This window comes from Ptychodera flava, chromosome 2 (assembly GCF_041260155.1).
Source record: "Ptychodera flava strain L36383 chromosome 2, AS_Pfla_20210202, whole genome shotgun sequence".
Lineage (NCBI taxonomy): Eukaryota > Metazoa > Hemichordata > Enteropneusta > Ptychoderidae > Ptychodera > Ptychodera flava.
Genome location: NC_091929.1, coordinates 19,354,646 through 19,373,901, shown reverse-complemented (window position 1 = coordinate 19,373,901; position 19,256 = coordinate 19,354,646). Strand labels below are relative to the sequence as shown.

General features: G+C 36.7%; 1 protein-coding gene across 1 annotated transcript; it reads right to left on the bottom strand.

Annotated features, from left to right (window-relative positions):
- Position 1: 1 nt before the first annotated feature.
- On the bottom strand, positions 2 to 18,808 carry LOC139116310 (protein CIP2A homolog). The gene is made up of 20 exons (XM_070678944.1): positions 18,292 to 18,808; positions 17,322 to 17,481; positions 15,673 to 15,785; positions 14,725 to 14,819; positions 13,625 to 13,721; positions 12,870 to 12,992; positions 12,025 to 12,170; positions 11,292 to 11,376; positions 10,377 to 10,607; positions 9,341 to 9,497; positions 8,702 to 8,843; positions 7,528 to 7,627; positions 6,573 to 6,691; positions 5,674 to 5,917; positions 5,271 to 5,333; positions 4,231 to 4,341; positions 3,040 to 3,236; positions 2,287 to 2,400; positions 1,057 to 1,279; positions 2 to 300 (listed from the first exon to the last, which is right to left on the bottom strand). The coding sequence occupies exons 1-20, from the start codon at positions 18,391 to 18,393 to the stop codon at positions 157 to 159; spliced, it is 2,766 nt and encodes a 921-aa protein (XP_070535045.1). The 5' UTR covers positions 18,394 to 18,808; the 3' UTR covers positions 2 to 156.
- Positions 18,809 to 19,256: the final 448 nt, after the last annotated feature.

Below are 19,256 nucleotides of genomic sequence, written 5' to 3'. Positions count from 1 at the left end.
AAATAATCTCTCTCTGAACAAAACATACAATAGACATTACAATATACTATTCACAGGGAACTGTTAATGGTGAAACTGCATCATTTCTTGGCGCCCTCTATATAAAACACTACAAAACCTTTGTTTTTCTATATGACCAACGTAACAAAATCCTCTTTATAGCTTCACATTACTTTCTGGTACATTTCCACTGGTAAGACTGTGGATCATTTTAGCAATCTGTGTCTGTTTTTCCAACTCACTTCTAAGTTTGTGAATCATTGTGTCCTTTTCTTTGTTCTCCTTCTCTGAAACAGATGCCTGCAAGAAATGAACACAAATTTTCAAATTTCAAAATTTAACAGGATGTGACATTTCTCCATCCTTCCCTTTCATCATGAATCCTATACCCCTTTTACCCTATTTACCATTACATCGGTCCAACTTTGCTGCATGAAACAATTGGATTGGTCCAAACCATAGGGATAAAAGGGTAAAATGCTGACCCTAATTACCTAACACATCATGTTGGCTTTGAAGTCGCAGACCTAATCTCTGGTTCTGCAAAAATGTCAGTCATTGTTGATATTGACTGTGAAAGTGGTGTTAGTTTTTTGTTTTGAGTAAAGCAGATAAACCTTAAAGTCCATTAAACCTCCAACAGGATTCGAATCTAAAATTCTTGCACATTTTGTGCTTTGATGGAATGCAGACCAGGTTTCACAACCATAGCAAATACACTAACAAATGTTATAGCTGCAATGTCTGTTTGATAGTTCTAAGGCAGTGTGTACTTTGAGAAGAGATTTTCACTCTTTCAAAATTTTACCATGCTTTGTACAGCTTGTGTGAATTCACTTTGAAATTTTTCACTGAATACTACATTTACATCATTCTATTGAGACACTCCTTGTAGAGTATCACCTCACCACAACACTTCACTAATTTTAAAACCCCCCTTTTCAGTCTTTCCATCCCCATGTCTCTCTTCTTGAGGTCAACTTTGCTATGAAAATAATAGGGCTGAACCAATATTTTGTTGTGAGGGGAGGGTTAACATACAAATATTAATCTCACCTGTTGTTTGAATTCTTTTCTCTCCTGTTCACACTTGCTCAGGTCTTCTCTAAGTTTCTCGATTGCTGAGTCAGAATTTTCCAACTCTCGTGTCAGCTTTCTAATCTCTTTGTCCTGCTTGTCAGATTTGTCCTTCAGCTCTGTACATTTCTGTTCTCTGTCTTTCAAGATTTTGGACAGGTTCTTTCTCTCTTCGTCAAGTTTTGCCAGTCTCTCTGTGGCTCTGTTTCAAAAGAACCAAAATGAACGTAAATCTGGTAATTCAGGATTCATTGTGTATCATGTAGTAACACCTGGGCATTTGGGAGTGGGGGTTTGTGGTACACTGAAAGCTTACAGAGTACATGGGTATGCATTAACTCTTTGAATGCTAAAGTCAATTTTTGTCACCGTTAGAAAATGTGCCCCATTCAAATTATTTAAGATTTTTGCCAAAATTTTGGTGAAAAGCTCTAGCAAATGAAATGAGGTGTCCATTTGATCCAAAATTATCAAAAAAATTACTGTAAAATTCATTAAAATTGGTAAAATGTTGCACTGAAATTTTGGTGGGAGAAATTACAGCACTGAAAGGGTTAATGTACCTGTACTGCTAACCATATTGCCCAAACCACAGATAGCAATTTACAAGTTTACAAATGTGTCAGAATTTGGCCATTTGGCAGAGTACATCAGATCTTGGCAGGAATCTCCTATGTCTGGATGGCTAATGGAAAATATCAATGACATTGGTTTAGAAGCCAGCACGATTTCCATATCAGGAATGCTAATCCTATCGAAATTAACAATATTCACTGTGCTTCTCATGAATACTGCCAGTCACTGTAACTTATATGTACAATTCATGTCTGTTAATAGAAGTGTGCTCTCTTTATAGATATGACATGTCATGATGTAAAAAAACTGTCTGTGATGCAAGCAAATTTTTTGGTTCACATGTAAAGATATGTAGGACTGACGCCAAGAAATTTCCACAATTCCTCAAATTGACGCAAAGTTTCCAGAAATACATCATTGTTAGATGGCACACAGTACACTGTGCGTCAGTATCTCAATTTGTCTCAGTACTACAATTACAGAATACCATCAAATTCAATTATGGTAAAAATGCAAGTCATGGTTACTTAAACTTCATATTGATTGGTTACTGACCAATTCATCTTTATACGATAATGACAGAATCATCACTGTCAGATTCAGATTGCTTCAATGTCTGTTAAAGTAACTTACACTTCATGCTGATTGGCTAGTGTTTCATTGTGTCTCTGTAGCATGTCATAGAGTTCCTGCAATGATGCGTTATCCTCCTCCTTGGCTTTCAACTTCCTCTCAGTGGTTTCAAGGCTGTCAACAGAAATTCAATAATGATATCACGACATCGTACAGACAGTACTGCAGGTATTTTCCACAGGCTTTGACAGGACTTACAGACTGTTGTTGTATAGTGGAAGGGCCTAACCTTTGGGACTGCCCGTATACAGCACAGATCATAATTATAGTGCATATGTATGGTATGCATATGCTGTTAAAATTGGATTCTGTAAAGGTTTCATGATGAACATGCATGCAACATAAAAAAATATATATTGTGTAGAATGGGCAGCAAGATCAGATCATTAGAAAGTTTACAACCATTTTGTGATGAAATCAACCGGTACTTGAAGCTGAGCGTTGGGTGACAGCTTGGATCATGTAGCATCACATGATAGTCCTCACTCTGATTATATTATTTCAGTTCACTTTTTCATTGTTCACAAAAACTGGGATCATCAGGAATGCACTGTTTTACACATGAATTCCAGTCAGGACTAAAATTAAATGCATCACATATCCATTCTGTGTTCACAACTTGAACACAAGGCATTTCAGGGTGATTTTGAGTGTAGAAGTAGAAATGATATTTTACAAATCCAACAAAAATACTGGAAAATGCATTATAAATTACAGCTAATAGACACTTGAGTCTAATAATAAATTATTTACATTTTTGTTTGTTCTTGGTGTTGTACGACTAGTTTCTCATGATCCGCTGCAATTCCCTGAAGTCTCTGATTGTGAGAGACAAGTTGTTCCATCTCAACAGCTGTTCTGTTCTGTTCAAGTCTGGCTTCATTCAACTTTTCAATGAACTCCTCGTTTCTCTTCTCTGCGTCCTGGAGAAGAGATCGCAACTTCCTGGCCTATGAAGAAATGATATTGACAGGCAAATATAAGTACACAGACATATTCACAATTATGTTTTTAAGGTAGTATGCGCTTCGAAAGTGAAAGACTTAAACTTTTGCTCAAATTTACCCCTATGGAACTCTCTCAACTGTTCTCTTGTCACTCTTGCCAAATCAAGGATGAAAATCATGTGTTACCATGCAAAGTTTTATGCTAGAGGAAAAAAATTATCGAACATTTACCAATATTTGAAATTAAAAATGGCCGCCATCAATGTTTTAACTCAGAGGGAAAAAGTAAAATTTCGATTTTTGAAAATCTAAAAATGCTGAAAATTTTTCTTACTCCAATATATTAGCCCCCACAAGTGGTATATCAAAAAAGAATTGTAAAAATTTGAGAGGCTGACTATCTGTCCCCGAGGCATACCGTAATAGATGGTGTTACGGCCACTTTATTACAAAAAATAAATGTGACTCAGATTGCAAATCTATAATGGTCGCTGATTCTACGACCTTTTGAACGTTGCACAGATAGGTAGTGATCTCTTATATTTTGTCTGTGAAAGACAAGAAATAGCATGGAGGGAAGCTCTCTTCATGGATAAGAATATTTGACATTTTACAAACCATGCGATGGGAATTCCTTATCAAATATTCTTAGATCTAATTCAGTACATCATGTATGAGAACAAAGTTTCCAGCCTAGAGCTAATTTGATCACAGTTGGAAATTCTTTAATCTGATGCAGTACAGCATCATGGCTTCCAAACCTGACCAACAATTTTTCTGAAGTTTGGAGAATCCTCTTGATTCATCATTGGCACTTCAAAATAAATGTGTGAAATTCTTGCAGTATCTTTTTGAGATACAAAATTACAAGTTTGCTAGCGTCACAGAGAACCATTATGAAACATTCCAGGGTGGATTAAGCTGATCCTGTTTGAGTAACTGACAATGTTCTTCATGCCATAACAAGGTGCTTGATTGTATTTGATCTTGAACTCACCTCAGCTTCCGACTGAGCACGTCTACACCTGTATTGTGAAATCAGTCTGTCTGCCTGTGCCAGAGCCATGGCCTTGGCTTCCAGCAAGTCCTGCAGGTGACTTTCTTTAGTCTGACGAGCAAATGAAAAAATATAATACAGCAAAAATGTCATCCCTGAATGTAGTATTAACCCTTTCATCCCCATTTCCTATTCTGGAGGTCCAACTTTACCATAAAAAACAATGGAATTGGTTCAAACCATGGTGGCAAAAGGGTAAAACCTAGCCTTGCTGGCTCACATATGATCTGTTCCCGGTGCTCTTTGAATGAAATGATGAAACTGAACTGACTAAAGTAACAACATCCTTGATACAGGAAGTTAAAACTTTGCTTGAACTTTCCAAAAGGAAACTTTAAATCATTATCTTTAATAAGTAAGTCTGGAATCACTGTGCAAAGTTTGGAATTAGAGCAACAAGGAGCTTAAAATTTGCCAATTTTTGAAATTTGATTTATTTATATCTTCTGTTGTAACTGTATGGAGAAAAATTGAATTTTCACTTTGAAAAAATGGTAAAAACTTGATATTAACTGGCTTCAAAATGTGTTCAAAGAAGCAACAGATCAGCAAAGTGTTGTAAAATTTGAGTGTCCTAAAATCTCCCCATGATAAAAATTGTGAGTGAAGGGATATTGGAATGCAAAACTGACCAAAGAGAGTATTGATTTGTATATGTGATATGAGATAGGGATATTCTAAGTAAATTAAACAAACAATGCTGTATAATTCTAATCTAGTTTAGATCTTTCTGTCTAGAAAGAAAATGTTTCCCCGTCAAACTTCCAAAACTGGATTGACAATATTGTATGTATGCATCATGAAGTCAACTGTCAATCCTTTCACCGCCATGGTTTGGTATAAACCCTGTGAACCTGTTAACAGTCCAATATTTGGATGAAAAAGCTTGAAATAGCTATTAAATGTACCTATCACTCCTCTGCTGTTGTGTGACTATGGCACAGAAAAACTGATTTCTGAGAATAGGAGTTTGTACTCACAGCTAATGATGCCAGTTTGTGTTCATAAACATCCATGATTTCAGACGCCTTCATGTCTTTAATCTGAAAAAAAAAAAGGAAATGTTACCAAAGTTACCATGGTTATTTATGGGTATATCAATGAAAAATTCATACATTTTGGTTTCTTAAGATATCAAAATATCAAATTTTGACACATCATTCTCAAATATCTCATCACAGCATTGATTTGATGTGATTCTCAGTTTTAACACTTTTTCCTTGTCTTAATTCACCTGTCTCACAATCAATATACCAGAATTTGTTTCAGAGTTCATTACGCCATATCATGCATGACCTGGTCTATCAGGCTGTGTTATCTGTGATGACATTGTCAAAGCCAACAACATAGATCAGATAGGAATTAAAGCTAAAATCACATTACCTCCAGACCAGACTGCATTCTATCTATCAGGGACTGTATATTACTATCGTGAGGTCCAGGGTTGGTCTTCACACCATTTTCTCTGACAGCCGCACTGCCAGTCTCAAAGTTCAGCTGTTTAACACTGGCGTGACCACGTCGTGGCGGGGATATTGACGGACTGGTCTCCATGTGTACTGGTTTCCGTAACGATTCGAGCTCTACTCTCTTGCTGGCATTATTAGCAGCTATGGAGTCACCCAACCTAAGTCAATCAATCAATCAATCAATCAATCAAATCATTAGAAAAAATTGAAATCCAGCAGAAATTTTTACCTTTCACCTTGCCATAAACTTGGAATGACAGCCTGTCAGGTTGATGTAAATGGTTCATCCTTTGAATATTATTTACTTCTACATAATGATGGAAGGTGTACATACTGTGGATACAACTGAAACATGCTGATTTGTCAGTTTTGAGATAAAACACCAGATCTGACACAATCCTTATTTGCATGTTAATCAAGTAATTTGCATCACAATGGACATAATTCTTTGACAGAAACTGCATCAAAACTGGCAAAATTGCAGTTTTCAGCGATTGACAGCACTGTCCTGGCATCTGTATAAAGTGTCTATTATAAGGGCCATTGACATTGGCAATACATATTTTCTTCTGTCCACTCACTTGTTAGATTGTCTTGGTGTGCTAACATGCAAGGGCGTAATTCAGGGACTATGGTAGGTGTGGTTAACACATGCACTGGTAGGTAGGTCAGGAGGTAGGTAGGTCAGTAGGTAGGAAGTGAGTTTAGGTAAGTGTGTAGGAAGGTAGGTGAAATATTAAGATAGACATGCACTTTGTTAGGTACCACACAGGGTTACATCTTAACCCATTGAAAGCCCCAGGATGTACTTACACAATAACTGAGAAGTCCGGCAGCTTGCCAGCATAGCTGATCAGTTGTAGAGCCAGCTGCACTTTAGTTCTTGTGTCAGAGGTCAAGGCTGAGGCCAAGAAGGGGAGTAATCTTCCATCCTGGTGAAAGAGGACATATATGAACTTTACATAGAAATGGGGGAGGAGGGGAGGGGTCGGGATGTTCACCCCCCTGAACACTTACCATGGAGACATATCTGAATCACAAGTTGGGGCAAGGGATAGGGATAAGGTTAGGGGGTTTGTCAGGTGGGCAAACACCCCAGGGGGTTGGTGTCCTCAAACCAGTCACCAGCATACCCTTTCATTCTTTCTGACAGGATCTTTGATTTTCCTACTATAATTAATCTGATAAATGATCAGAGATTGAATCCACTGCCTCTGTAATCCACTCTGCAGGATTAGATTCAATTTTCATTACAAAGGTTTTCTTGCAACCAAAACTGTCCTCTGAAATATCTCTACTATATTAATACTATTATTTTTCAATTTTATAGTGCAAAATTAAAAAAAAATATAAAAGATATTATTCTGAGGTTAAAATCAAAGGAAATAAAATGGTTGGGTTGTCAACACACATGTACAGTTTCTGTTCGTGAATGTACATACTCAGGTATGATTCAAGCCACTGGACAGGCATACGTTTCAGAACTTCAGCATTATTCTAACTGCTGGGTAAATTTTCAAGAGAATTTCGTCTTTCACAAGGAAGAATATGGTTGCCTTTTCAGTTTCTGTCATAGGGCTGAATATCAGCAATAATTTGCCATTACATACAATATATTGACATTATTTCTGACATTATCACATGCATATGGTATCCAGATCACCTTACATACTGCATACTGAAAAGTCACTGAGCCTAAAATGTTAGACTGCAAAACTTTCTATGTCACAATAAAGTTATACACTCTATTTCTCATTGACAATCCTACCTGCAATGTCATCTGTAGATGTTTGCCAAGCCCTTGAACTTCATCCTGTAATTTCTTCATCAGTTCCAGCATATGCAACACTACATCCACACCAGCATCGCTGAAATCAACATTTCATAATTTGAAATTGCAGAAAAAAGGCTTTTGAGGGGAATAAACTCCGGTTCAAAGCAAACATATGGCTACAATACACAATGTGATACGTTAAACCTTCATTGAACAATTTCTTTTCCCCAACAAAGCCCACAATGATGACACTTCAAAACTTTCATTTGCAACATTATTCTTGGAAATGTTTTAATAATCACTTCATTTCAGAAGAGTACAAAAGCAATAAATTATTAAACACAAATAACAGGCAGAGAGAAGAAACATTTGATTGGATTTCAGACCAAACTGAGAAGTTCCCTTGCTTCAGAACCTAACATATCCCCAGTAGCCTAATTAACATTCTTGAACATGAGATACTGTACTACAGGAATATATTGTATACCATGTACATGTTTGTGCCTCAAAAACAGAAAACTTACATTTTTTCTCAAATTTCACTCATGAAAGCATAGAATCATTTTCTTGAAACTTATGAACACAAAGCAAGGGTCACTGGTAAAGGTTTGGACTACAGAAGCAAATAATGAAAATTTACAAATATTTTGAATTCAACATGGCTGCCTTGCATCAAAATGTACCGGTATAGTTTTCTATTTTGACAAGAACAAGATGATTAATGCTTTTCTGCCAGAAAGTAAACTTCCCCAACTGCCAAGTCAGTAAAGAGCAGTATTGAGCCAGAACCATATGCATTTTTCACTCACATGTCTTGGTCTGTTGGCAGCATTTTAGTCAGTAAAATTCATGTATACTGTATCTGTTTTCAAATGTTCAATTTACGTAAAATTACAACATGGGATTTGTTATGCTTCATTGGTTTTAACCAACTTGACTTGATAGTTTCAAAAATAATCTACACATGCTGCAGACCGGAAAAGAACTGCAAGATATGGAGAATCCTAAAATATGTCCCTCAGTGGCATTGTACCTTCCAACCCTTTTCACCCATATTTCACTATATGTGGATCTGACCAACCAACTGAAAACAATGGGGGACAGTACTATTCTGGTAGTGAAAAGGTAAGTTGGTAATGTTGAAAACTCTGCATGATGCCATACTTACCTCCACTCAGCGGTACAATTCGTCTTTCCAATCGTCATGCCTGTACTGTTGTGATTCAGTTGGTGTTCTAGAATGCTAACACACATCTTAAGATCAAAAGTCTGTGCGACGGCAGACAGCAAGGAATCTTCACTTGCAAGCAGTAATTACAGATTTAAGGAAAGAGAGTCACTTACAGATTTGCTTGGTGAAGACAAGTCATTGTCAATGACGTAGTCCATACTTGGTTAATGAATTTGGAAACAATTGATGGAAATGATGGTCACATTGGATTGTATCACAAAACAAATCTCAAATGCATATGTATGATGTAGGGAGTATTGTACAACGTTTCAAAGAAATTGCTTAAGGCATCTCTAAGAAATTTGCATGAACGAACGTATGCACGTATGGACACGGCCAAATCTATACATATAAGTCCCCCAGAGACTAAAAATTGAATTATCATACAATGTCTGGAAGGGCAAGCTCACACAATGGCATACACTTTATGTGAAAAACAGCAAACGGTTATATCAAGAGAAATTAATAGTATGATTGTAATGAGACACTACAGGAAACAATGAAATTCATACTAACTTTAATTATACAAACATATCAAGCACATCGCATTAATTCCAATTATTTTAAAAAGGATATCTTGGAATAGATCCACTGTTTTCACAATTTTGTGACAGTAGTGTTTGAGGGCTCTGTCATCACTCTCTGTGGGTGGGTACATCTGTTCAGACAAGACAGGTAGCAATAGATCTGTCCTGGGTGACAGCTGTGATGTCATCCCTGAGTCAAACATCTCCTGGGTGATCAAATAGAAGATTTATGGGTGAAAAGAAAGTATTTTGAGGCTTTTGGTGGTTTTTACAGCCTGCGTTTGGATTTTTGAGTCAAATATTTGGTTGCTGCAGCTTGTTTGTGGTTTACTAATCATATATTTATTCTTCATCAGGGAAACATGATGGCACCAGTACACAATGTTCTGTAGGAAAGTTGTGTGACATATTCTACGCTAGTGAGCATTTTCTAAATCCCTATAAGACACAATCCATTGAGCTGAGCAGACAAAGACGGCAACTCTACATTTGAGTAACTTTTCATTTGCATATCCTACGTTCATCATGGAATATCAATTATAGGAATTTCAAATGATTTCTCATTTACTTGAATCATGACGTGTGACCCAAATTACACATGTATCTTTTGTACTCCAAATACTTGAATCTCTTCTTCGTTGAACATTGAACTAACTAGTATGGTAGTAAAGCACCTCAAAAGTGAAAGACTTTAACTTTTGCTCAAACTTTCCTCAGGAAACTTTGAACCATTCTTTTTCAAAAATCAGAGGTAATCATGCAACGTTTAGTACCAGGGAAACAAATTACCCAAGATCTACTAATTACATGTATTTTAAATTCAAAATGGCTGCCATCTCAGTGTTTACTCTATGGAGGAAAATAAAATGTTTGATTTTCAAAAATCTAAAATGTCAAAAACTTTTCTTACTACAAGAGCTTTAAATGAGCCCTCACAGGTGGTAGAACAGAAAAGAATTGGAAAAGTTTGAGTGTCAGAATATCTGTCCCCGACGTGCATTCCATTTTACAAATTGGCTGTAGACCATTTTGCATAGGAAGGCCTTTAAGCATTTTTTCAAGAATATTATTATACCATCACCAACCTCATAGACTTCTTTGAGAAACTCCAGTGCCAACAAGGGGACATTATCACATGTGTTGTATGACTGCCTGATATAGTGCAGAATGGCATAGTATGGCTCTGTTGTATTGGCTTGCATAGTCTGTTGGGGTACAACATCACTGTTCTGAAGTACCGGAGACGACATCAGGGTCTGGCAGACTGTACAGCGGATACTGCTAGATGAACAGAATGCCAACAGCAACTCAAAAATCTGTGGATAAAAAAGCATGTCAGTATAAGAAGAGGGAGATTTAAGCAATCACAGAAAATATAAACTCTTACACCTTGCAATGTGTCTAAAATTATAAACACACATACCAAGCTCAGAGGTAAATACGGCTAGTTTTCAATCGAGTTCGAACCCCACAACATACGGCATCAGTCGCCTAGCGGAGAGGCCACAGAGAGAACCGCACGGCTAAATCCCCACTCTTAAAAAAGAGTGGTTCAATAGCCGGCTAAGTTGTTACATTTTTCTGACTGAGACTGCTCCACACGTAATGTTAACTTTAATAGCTGGTCGATGAGCCACTTCATTTCTACAGCAAGGGATGTAGTCTAGTGGTTAAGAATGCAAAATTCTTTACTAGATTGGTCCGTAATATAGTGAGATTGATTCCAATTGAAATATTGCAGTTTTACCCACTTTATTGGGTAAATCATCTCTTAAGGGGTAGCATAGAGAGCGCCCTCAAGTGACAGATCTTTCCATCTAGTTCAATACTACTGAGGCAATGAATTTTGTAAGAGAATTATACCTTGATTACTTTGACACTGCACTGATATACCAACTGAAAATAGAAATTTGAGTGGATAATTTCTCAATAATTTTTCTCTCTTTTTCCTTTTCTATATCGTTTCAGATACAGCTTCCGAAATCTGTCAGATTTCCTACCTTAGCGATGGCTTCTGGCTGGTTGTTCCTTGGCTGACACAACAGATTCAATACTGCTTGTATGCCACTGGTTAAATGCCCAAATCTGCAAGGAAACATTATGTTAATCCTTTCTTAAGCCTTTTGGAGGAGGGGGGAGGGGCTGCATGATTTCATAGGTCACCAGAGTGTCAGAGTGCAAAGGGTAATAAACTGCTTCTGATTTGAGACACAGCCCAGAGAAATTTGCATCAGCTCTATATGCATATAATTTTGCTATGCTGCCACTTGGGTTCATTTTAGAGTTTTTATGGGCAGATACATGACCACCTTGTTAGATTACAAACTTTGGGTTTCTCAGTGAACTACGATGCTGATGCCTTTAACCATTTGAACACTGTAATTTTTCCAATCAATTTGGTGTAACATTTTACCAATTTTTATGATAATTTTGGACCAAATGGACATCATATTTCATTGACCACATTCTTATCTAACTTCTGGCAAAAATCTGGAAAAAAAATTGACAGGGGCAAAAATTGACTTTGGCACTAAAAGGGTTAAGTTGAAGGCTACCAGTATATAATATTTTAAAACTGAAACAAAAGACCTGAATACAGCTTTCAGTGTCTCAAATTGAGGCAGAAGTATGCTATTGAAGACCAAACATTCAATCAGCAAACGGTATCACCGGAATTCAAAAGAAAATAAGTATTCTCTGATGAAATTTGAATGACATACTTATATTACTTACACCAATAATGACTGTTGTATCTTGGGACTCTTCATCAAGGATACAAATAAATCTACGACATATCCCCTGGTAGTGATGTCATCGCCTTGGATTAGGATGTTGAATATCAACTGAAATGTCTGGTTCACATTCTTTGGTTGAAAAAGCTGCAATTATAATAAAAAGGTAGATAATACATGTATTACCGTGATGGCATGAAGATAAGTTACTGTTTTTGCTTGAAAGCATTCAAGCATTTCAGTAGTATTTTTATGAAGTACTGGTATTTACAGTAGAATGCGCCTTGGGGACAGATATTCAAACTTCTAAAAACTTTTACAATTCTTTGCTGATCTACCATTTGTGGGGTTAATATTAAAGTTCTTGGTGTGAGAAACATTTCCATTGTCTTTGTGTTTTGAAAACTGAAAATTAATTTTTCCCCAAAGAGTTAAAACAGGGGTGCCAGCCATTTTGAATTTCAAATATCGGTAAAAGTAAAGTAATTTGTTTCTCTAGTGCCAAAATTTGTGAGCTGACTCTCAAATTTGTTTTTTATTTGGTGACAGAAGGGTTGAAAGTTTCGTTGAGGAAAGTATGAGCACAAGATCAAGTCTTTCACTGACTAGTTTCTTTTGTTTTGTGAATTAGAAGAACTTGCTTTGTCTTTTTTACACCACTGTACATTTTTGACATGCTCTTGTACATGTAACACAAAAAATTCCTTGTAAAGGCATTAAAACCACAAAAAATATTTTGCAATTTTGTTCTGGAGATTTATGCATTTCTGATCAGCCCTTCCAAAGGATCAAACAGCCAGGTCAATCCCCCTATGATAATTTTGAGATACAAAAGTAGATAACTACCTTATCGCCAAGTTCTTCATTGAGACAGAGACTGGTGATGATAGACAATGCAAAGACTACCATAGTCAGGTTACTGTGAGATAGGTATTGAATTAGAGATTTGTACACGGATTTCACATTGTCCTGTAAAAAATAAAATCGATATGGTCACAGACAGAAAGGAAAAAAACATTAAGAGTTTCAAAAGTGGACAGGAAAATATTACTTTTGCAAGAAATATTTCTGTGTATGAAGTCCAAGTGATGTGAATTAAGCCCCGCAGAGCATGACTGAAATACACTGTGTCATTATAAGCTAGATTACGATTTAACACTACCTTGGCGGATATATTTTCATCTGTTCATTAAGATAGGTACCCTCATGACAGTATGGGTTAATACCATGAGGGAGAGAGGCCTAGTTTTCTTCAGGATGCTTGCTAAACAATAATATTTCTTCGTAAGTTTATATTTTCACAAACAGAGAAAGTCAAAAGATAAGTTTGGCTGCTCAGACATTTCTATCAGTGAAAACTTGATATATTCCAAAAATTGTCTAAAGCACAGAAAAACTTACTAATTAGGGAGCTCTGTTGATTATATGACTTTCAAAGTCCAAATATGAATGAAGGGCCATTGCCACTGGCAACCTCTTATAGCTAGCAAATGCCTTTAAGCATGTATAAAACAACATTAGATTCTATGAGACTAAAAGTACTCCACTGTATGACTCAGTAAATTGAAACCATAGATGGGGCTGGTACAACAGTAACTTACCATTGATTTGATATGGGTCTGTACAGATACATTACTTCTACAGAAGTTGGCCAGCAAACCAAAGCAAGGTAGTGTCAACTCATTCTCTGTACTCTGACTGAAATTATAAACACAGATACATGTAGATACGAGTCATAATAAAGCTTGCACACTATTAATTAAGCTAGAATGCGCCTCAGGGACAGATATTTTGACTGTCAAACTTTTACAATATTCTCTGGGCCTATCACTTGTGAGGGCTCATTTTGAGGCTTAAGGGATAAATAAGTTTTTCAATCAGTTAGTTTGTGAAAATCAGGAATTATATTTTCCCCCATAGAGATAACATACAGGGATGGTGGGCATTTTGAATTTTCAAATATTGGTAAGTATTGGGTACAAGTAATTTGTTTCTCTGGTACCAAAATTTACACAATGACCCCAATTTTTGATTTTTGATTTTGAAAAAGAATAGTTGAAAGTTTCATTGGAGAAAGTTGGGGCAAAAGTTTTCATTTTTGAGGTGCCAACCACCTTAATCCTTTGAACGCCAAAGTCAATTTTTCTCACCTTTACAAAATATACTCCAGTCAATTTTTCCCAGATTTTTGCCAAAATTTTGATAACAAACTGTAGCCAATGAAATATGATGTCCATTTGGGCCAAAATTATCATAAAATTTCAGAAAAATTCATAAAAATCGGTAAAACGTGGCAGTTAAATATTGGTGGGAAAAATTACAGCACTCAAACGATTAACCCTTTCGCCACCATGGTGTGGCCCATTACATGTAGCAATGCACCTATTCACTGGAAATTGAGAGTGAATGAGTTAACTTGTTGCTGCATCAATCATAGCTCTGATATGAACCAAATCAGTACTCCAGTTACAGTGCAAATAGAAATATATCCAAAACAGGTTAGGAGTCTCTCTAAAGTACCGTGATCTTGGATCAGATCTGAAACATTGTTTTGAAAAACTGATTCCATACTATCAAGTGACTACTTATGCGACTTGAATAGTCACTTATTATTGTATGGAAAGGAACTTTCATAGTTATGACTAGTCTGGACAGCAAGTTCTTTGAAACAACAGGTATCGGGCAAAGACTTAATACGTACATGTGTGTGATTAAAAACTTGAAAAGCTCATCTGCATATGAACTTGGATACGGAACACGACAGTTGTAGGTAATCCTCTGGAGTAGCTGTACACTCTGCAATCAAACAGAATAAGAAGAATCAAAGTTGTGTAAAACATTTGGTAAGCAGCTGAAAATGAGCAACTTTGAGCATGAATATAGGACCATATACAATACATTGCATTAAGACGGCATGTAGCTTGTATGGAACAATGGTGGGAAAGTGACAGATATGAAGAGAATGTTTCAAAACAGATGCCTGCGAACATATATGCCATCATTTTATCAGAAAGATATATCAAATCTAACCATTTTCTGTAATATATTGACAGCTTTCTTCCATCCATTTGAAAACTCAGGAAATCATTTTTTTTTCTCAGAAAAAAAACTTTTTTAAAGGTAGGGGAATCGATCCCAGGGATTGAGTTTGTTCTAGTCTGTAAGAGGATTATGAAGGTGTCATAGCCTTTTGTTTTCCATTGAAAATGTAATCTAGTAAGTAAATTTCCTGGCAAGACAATCTGACGCCTGACGCAGGCCTTTAATTTATAATATCAACAAATTTAATATTAGTTGCAAGTCTAAAGTTTAAATGAGTAATCATCACCTTTTCATCAATATGCCGGGTAATCCTGAGCAGATTTTTTGGAATATCCTGATTTAAACCCTTACGATTACAATTCTAAAGTGAAATAATAAAATATAAACTACTCCTGGTATACATAGAGGAGAATCAACATCAGAACTAGCATTTGGTTCCACAGACAAAGTATGATCTCAGTACTTTGTAGTTGCAGGATTACAATTTTACATACACAAGTTACCGTAGAGTATACTTTGATAAAAATCGCAAAATGCGTCAAGTCAAACTGTGTTTCAAAGAATTGCATTTTATATTGTATTTTTGTTGTAAAATTGATTGACTCACCTTTACCACAATTTTGTCAGTTGGAGATTTGCTGTGTTGTAACAGAATGTGAGCAACTGATGGAGTGACATGATAGGTTGTATGCAGAACGTCTTTGATTTCAGCATCAGAAGCTGTCAGAGGCAGGGGACAAAACAGATGCATCAGTTCCATAAAAGCTGATTTTGATTTGGATTGCAGCTAACAGTCACTGTATTCCCTGTTTTTGTCTCAACAGTAATGTAAGGATTTCATTTGAATGTGAATCCTTTTTTCTCCTATGGTATAGCGTTCAGAATTACGAGACTGAATTTAATTATCAGAATTCTCAAAAAATTTGTTATCAACATGTGGATTAGACTCTTTCACTGTTAATTCCAGTACTTTTGACTAAATTATCAACATGAAATTGAATAAGTCTGCCTACAAATTAAAGTGATACATAAAAGTGTAACTTTTCAACCAAACTTCCACAGAGCAGTCAAGATTTATAGATTTTACCACAAACAATTAGTGTCATTGAGGCAATGAAAATCTGTTTTCTTCACTGCTTTGTTGGCAGTATGCCAGACAAATGTTACCTGAGCTGCCAAACCATTTTACCTTTAGCTCCCTCAGTACAACAACACAATTATGTGAGGGAACAGACAAAATAATATAGTGGTGCCAAATATCTTTGTCTCTGTTCTACAATTGGTCTAATGGATATATACACTGATAGATCTTGAAAAAGGTGGTAAAAAACAGGGAAAATTCTCTTGGGCAATATCTGAAAAAAATTGCAGCAGTGGACAAAATTGATGCAATAGTTTGATAAAAAAAATGCTTTCGATTTGGAGCTAACAGTCACTGTATTCAGTGTTTGTGTTAACAGAAATGTGAAGACTGAATCTAAATGTCATAACTGGGCACAGCCACACTGTAAAAAGTGTACTGTGGAATTCTGAACAAATAAAGTATATGTAATATGCAGATGCCAATTTCTTAAAACAAAATGACAAATCTTGCATTTGACAGGCTTCATTCTGACTCCCCTCTGCCTATGTTCAAATGAGCAATGCCCAACACAACAGAATTTACTCTGATGTTAAACCAGTTACTCTACTTGGTTCAAATCTGTGATCAACAGAATCTTGTGCGTTTATGTTACAACTGTTCACAACCATTGAATACAACTGACTGAGGTGCACTGGAAATCACAGTGTGTGACAAAATAACCCATCTTCAATCATGTTTCTTTTTCAGTATTGTGAACTCACTCCATTCTATGGTGTGACATGTAACCAAAGTTGATACTATCTACAATATGCCCTCCAAGCCAATACACTGTATTTGACACATCATTGACTCTTGGGGGCTCTCTCTGACTCAGGGAAAGTTCACACATGTGGTATATCGCCAGTATACCACGGTTTCTTTTGCGTCTCGACCAATCAGATCGCTGTATTTGCACCATCAATATACTGGTATGATATAATTTTGCATACATATATACTAGTAGACCTTGCCTCTGATCTCAGCAAACAAATAATCAGCAATTATTTCCACCTATTAAACTTCACCAGCCTGTTTTGAAATTTACCTGTCCACAGCATGCAGTAATGCCCTACTCTACATGTAGGTCATACCAGGGACCAAAGTCCATCTATTCACAAACAATGTAGACTTACCTAAGTTTTGCAAAACAGTGATGACTTTGATGAGCAACTCATTAGGACTGGATGGTTCGCTGAGTATGTCCATCAGACATGTCAAACATTCTGTTGGTAAGATCTGCTTTGGTGAGAAAAACTTCAATGACCTTCCAGGCGCAGTTAGGTTGATCAGGTTCTATTGTATAATATAAAGACAGGGATATTATTAGTTCATGACCTGTTTGCCCCATTTCCCTGTAAAAATGTCCTCAATCATCTCTGGTAACGATAGGCCAGGCCCAGACCATATGGTGCTGAAAGTGTTAGGGGTAAGACACATCTTTTCTGCAATTTAGTTTGACACCCACAAAAAACTTTACACAAATGTATTTACACGTTTTTTTTTGAAATTTTTGAAAGACAGACGAAAGAAAGCTTGTGATCAAAAATCCATGTTGGCTATCAAATCTACTGTTACACTACAGGTTTTCTGGCTAATATTGGAAGAGAATTGTGTTTTTGGAAAGGCTGTGTCCCAGAATTTTAAGGTCCTGGCAAACCACACTGGAATAAAAATGAAAAAAAACTAACTGCAGAGTAACTTGCAGAGAAATTTACACAGGAAATTTCATTTCAAATACGACCACCAATTCTTGCTTCTATTAAAATGAAAATAAAAACCCAAGTTTATTCCTGCATTATTGTTTTGTTTAAGGGAAGTAGCACCGAAGGATTAGCTTGAAAATATCATCGAAAGCTACTTGAATCTGATAACAAATAAGGCTGGTTACCCAAGGGCTATGGTCAGTCTGCAAGCTCCATGGGCAAACCATGAAGCCAAAATATTACCTATGGGCTACGTAACAAAACAACGTTTTTGATTTGCTTTGGTTTACAAAATTTTACAATTACACCATAAATGACGGGTTTTTATATTTTCATGCAGTGAAATGGGTTTGAGAGCAGCATGGCTGTCAAATCCAAGGTTTTGTTGATTTTTACGTACATCCAGTTGCCTCTCCAAGTTTATCAGGTTACTGTCGCTACTGTTGTTTGCATATTGGTTCGCTGCCAAAACTGCAGTCTTCAGAACGCTGTTCGGATCCATCGTATCCTCAAAGCCCCCTGATCGGATCGATGTTTGAACCAGCAGAAGATATCACGAGATGAGAATGGATCTAAATAAAATGATCTTCCAACTTATGCGTTGCAATCCTGAATTTTGAACTCCTTCAACGTTATTGAGCCGTACAATCGAGAGTGACAGGAGACAAAATTCGATGTGAAATACACAATGCAATGCAATGGTCAGAACGAAAACGGTGAGTGATCAAGTAAAATATCTGGTCCCAGGCGACGTTGTCTTGGTTCTGACTGTCATCTGCAGTTGAAACTATTCATATTCCAAATATCTTCAAAACTTGCCGGATGGAAAAGCTATTGCCGTCGAAAAAGTAGAGTGTTCAAATTCAAGAACAACTCAGGAATGCTCACAACTTTGAAACGACCGCCATTTTGAAATTATTCTGATCTTGTAGATGTGCGCATGCCCAAATAACATGACAATACTTGACAATACTGCGCTTGTGCAAGATTACTCTGATCTCTTGACCTGTAACTTGACGTTGAAACTTTTTTACGTGGCATGGCAACGGAAAACACAGTATCGTCATGGTTCTACTTCACGTGGATGGAGAACGGACCCTGGAGAACGGAAAACCTCAAATGTTTCAAAAGGGATAAGATGGCCATAAGTCAACAACTGCCGTCCTTGCTGCGAATCCGTAGCCTCTGCCACTCGGGTAGCTTGGTCATTGGAGTCCCAGCAGAACATGTCAAGGAGTGGCAGGGCTCGTTTTCGCAGCAACTGCCGTCCCTGATATGCAGTGATAACAATGAATTACATTGTATAAACCCATGCTTTAACTTCGTGTTTGCATTTCTGCTTCTTGTTGAGAAATATATTTATTT

Excerpts from the sequence above, each read along its gene's own strand:
- LOC139116310 (XM_070678944.1), bottom strand. The coding sequence starts at position 18,393 with ATGGATCCGAACAGCGTTCTGAAGACTGCAGTTTTGGCAGCGAACCAA. Across the intron at positions 12,171-12,869 it reads ATGAAGAACTTGGCGATAAG|CTTTTTCAACCAAAGAATGT; the intron begins GTAGTTATCTAC and ends TTATAATTGCAG. Across the intron at positions 6,692-7,527 it reads ATCTACAGATGACATTGCAG|GATGGAAGATTACTCCCCTT; the intron begins GTAGGATTGTCA and ends CTCTTTCACCAG.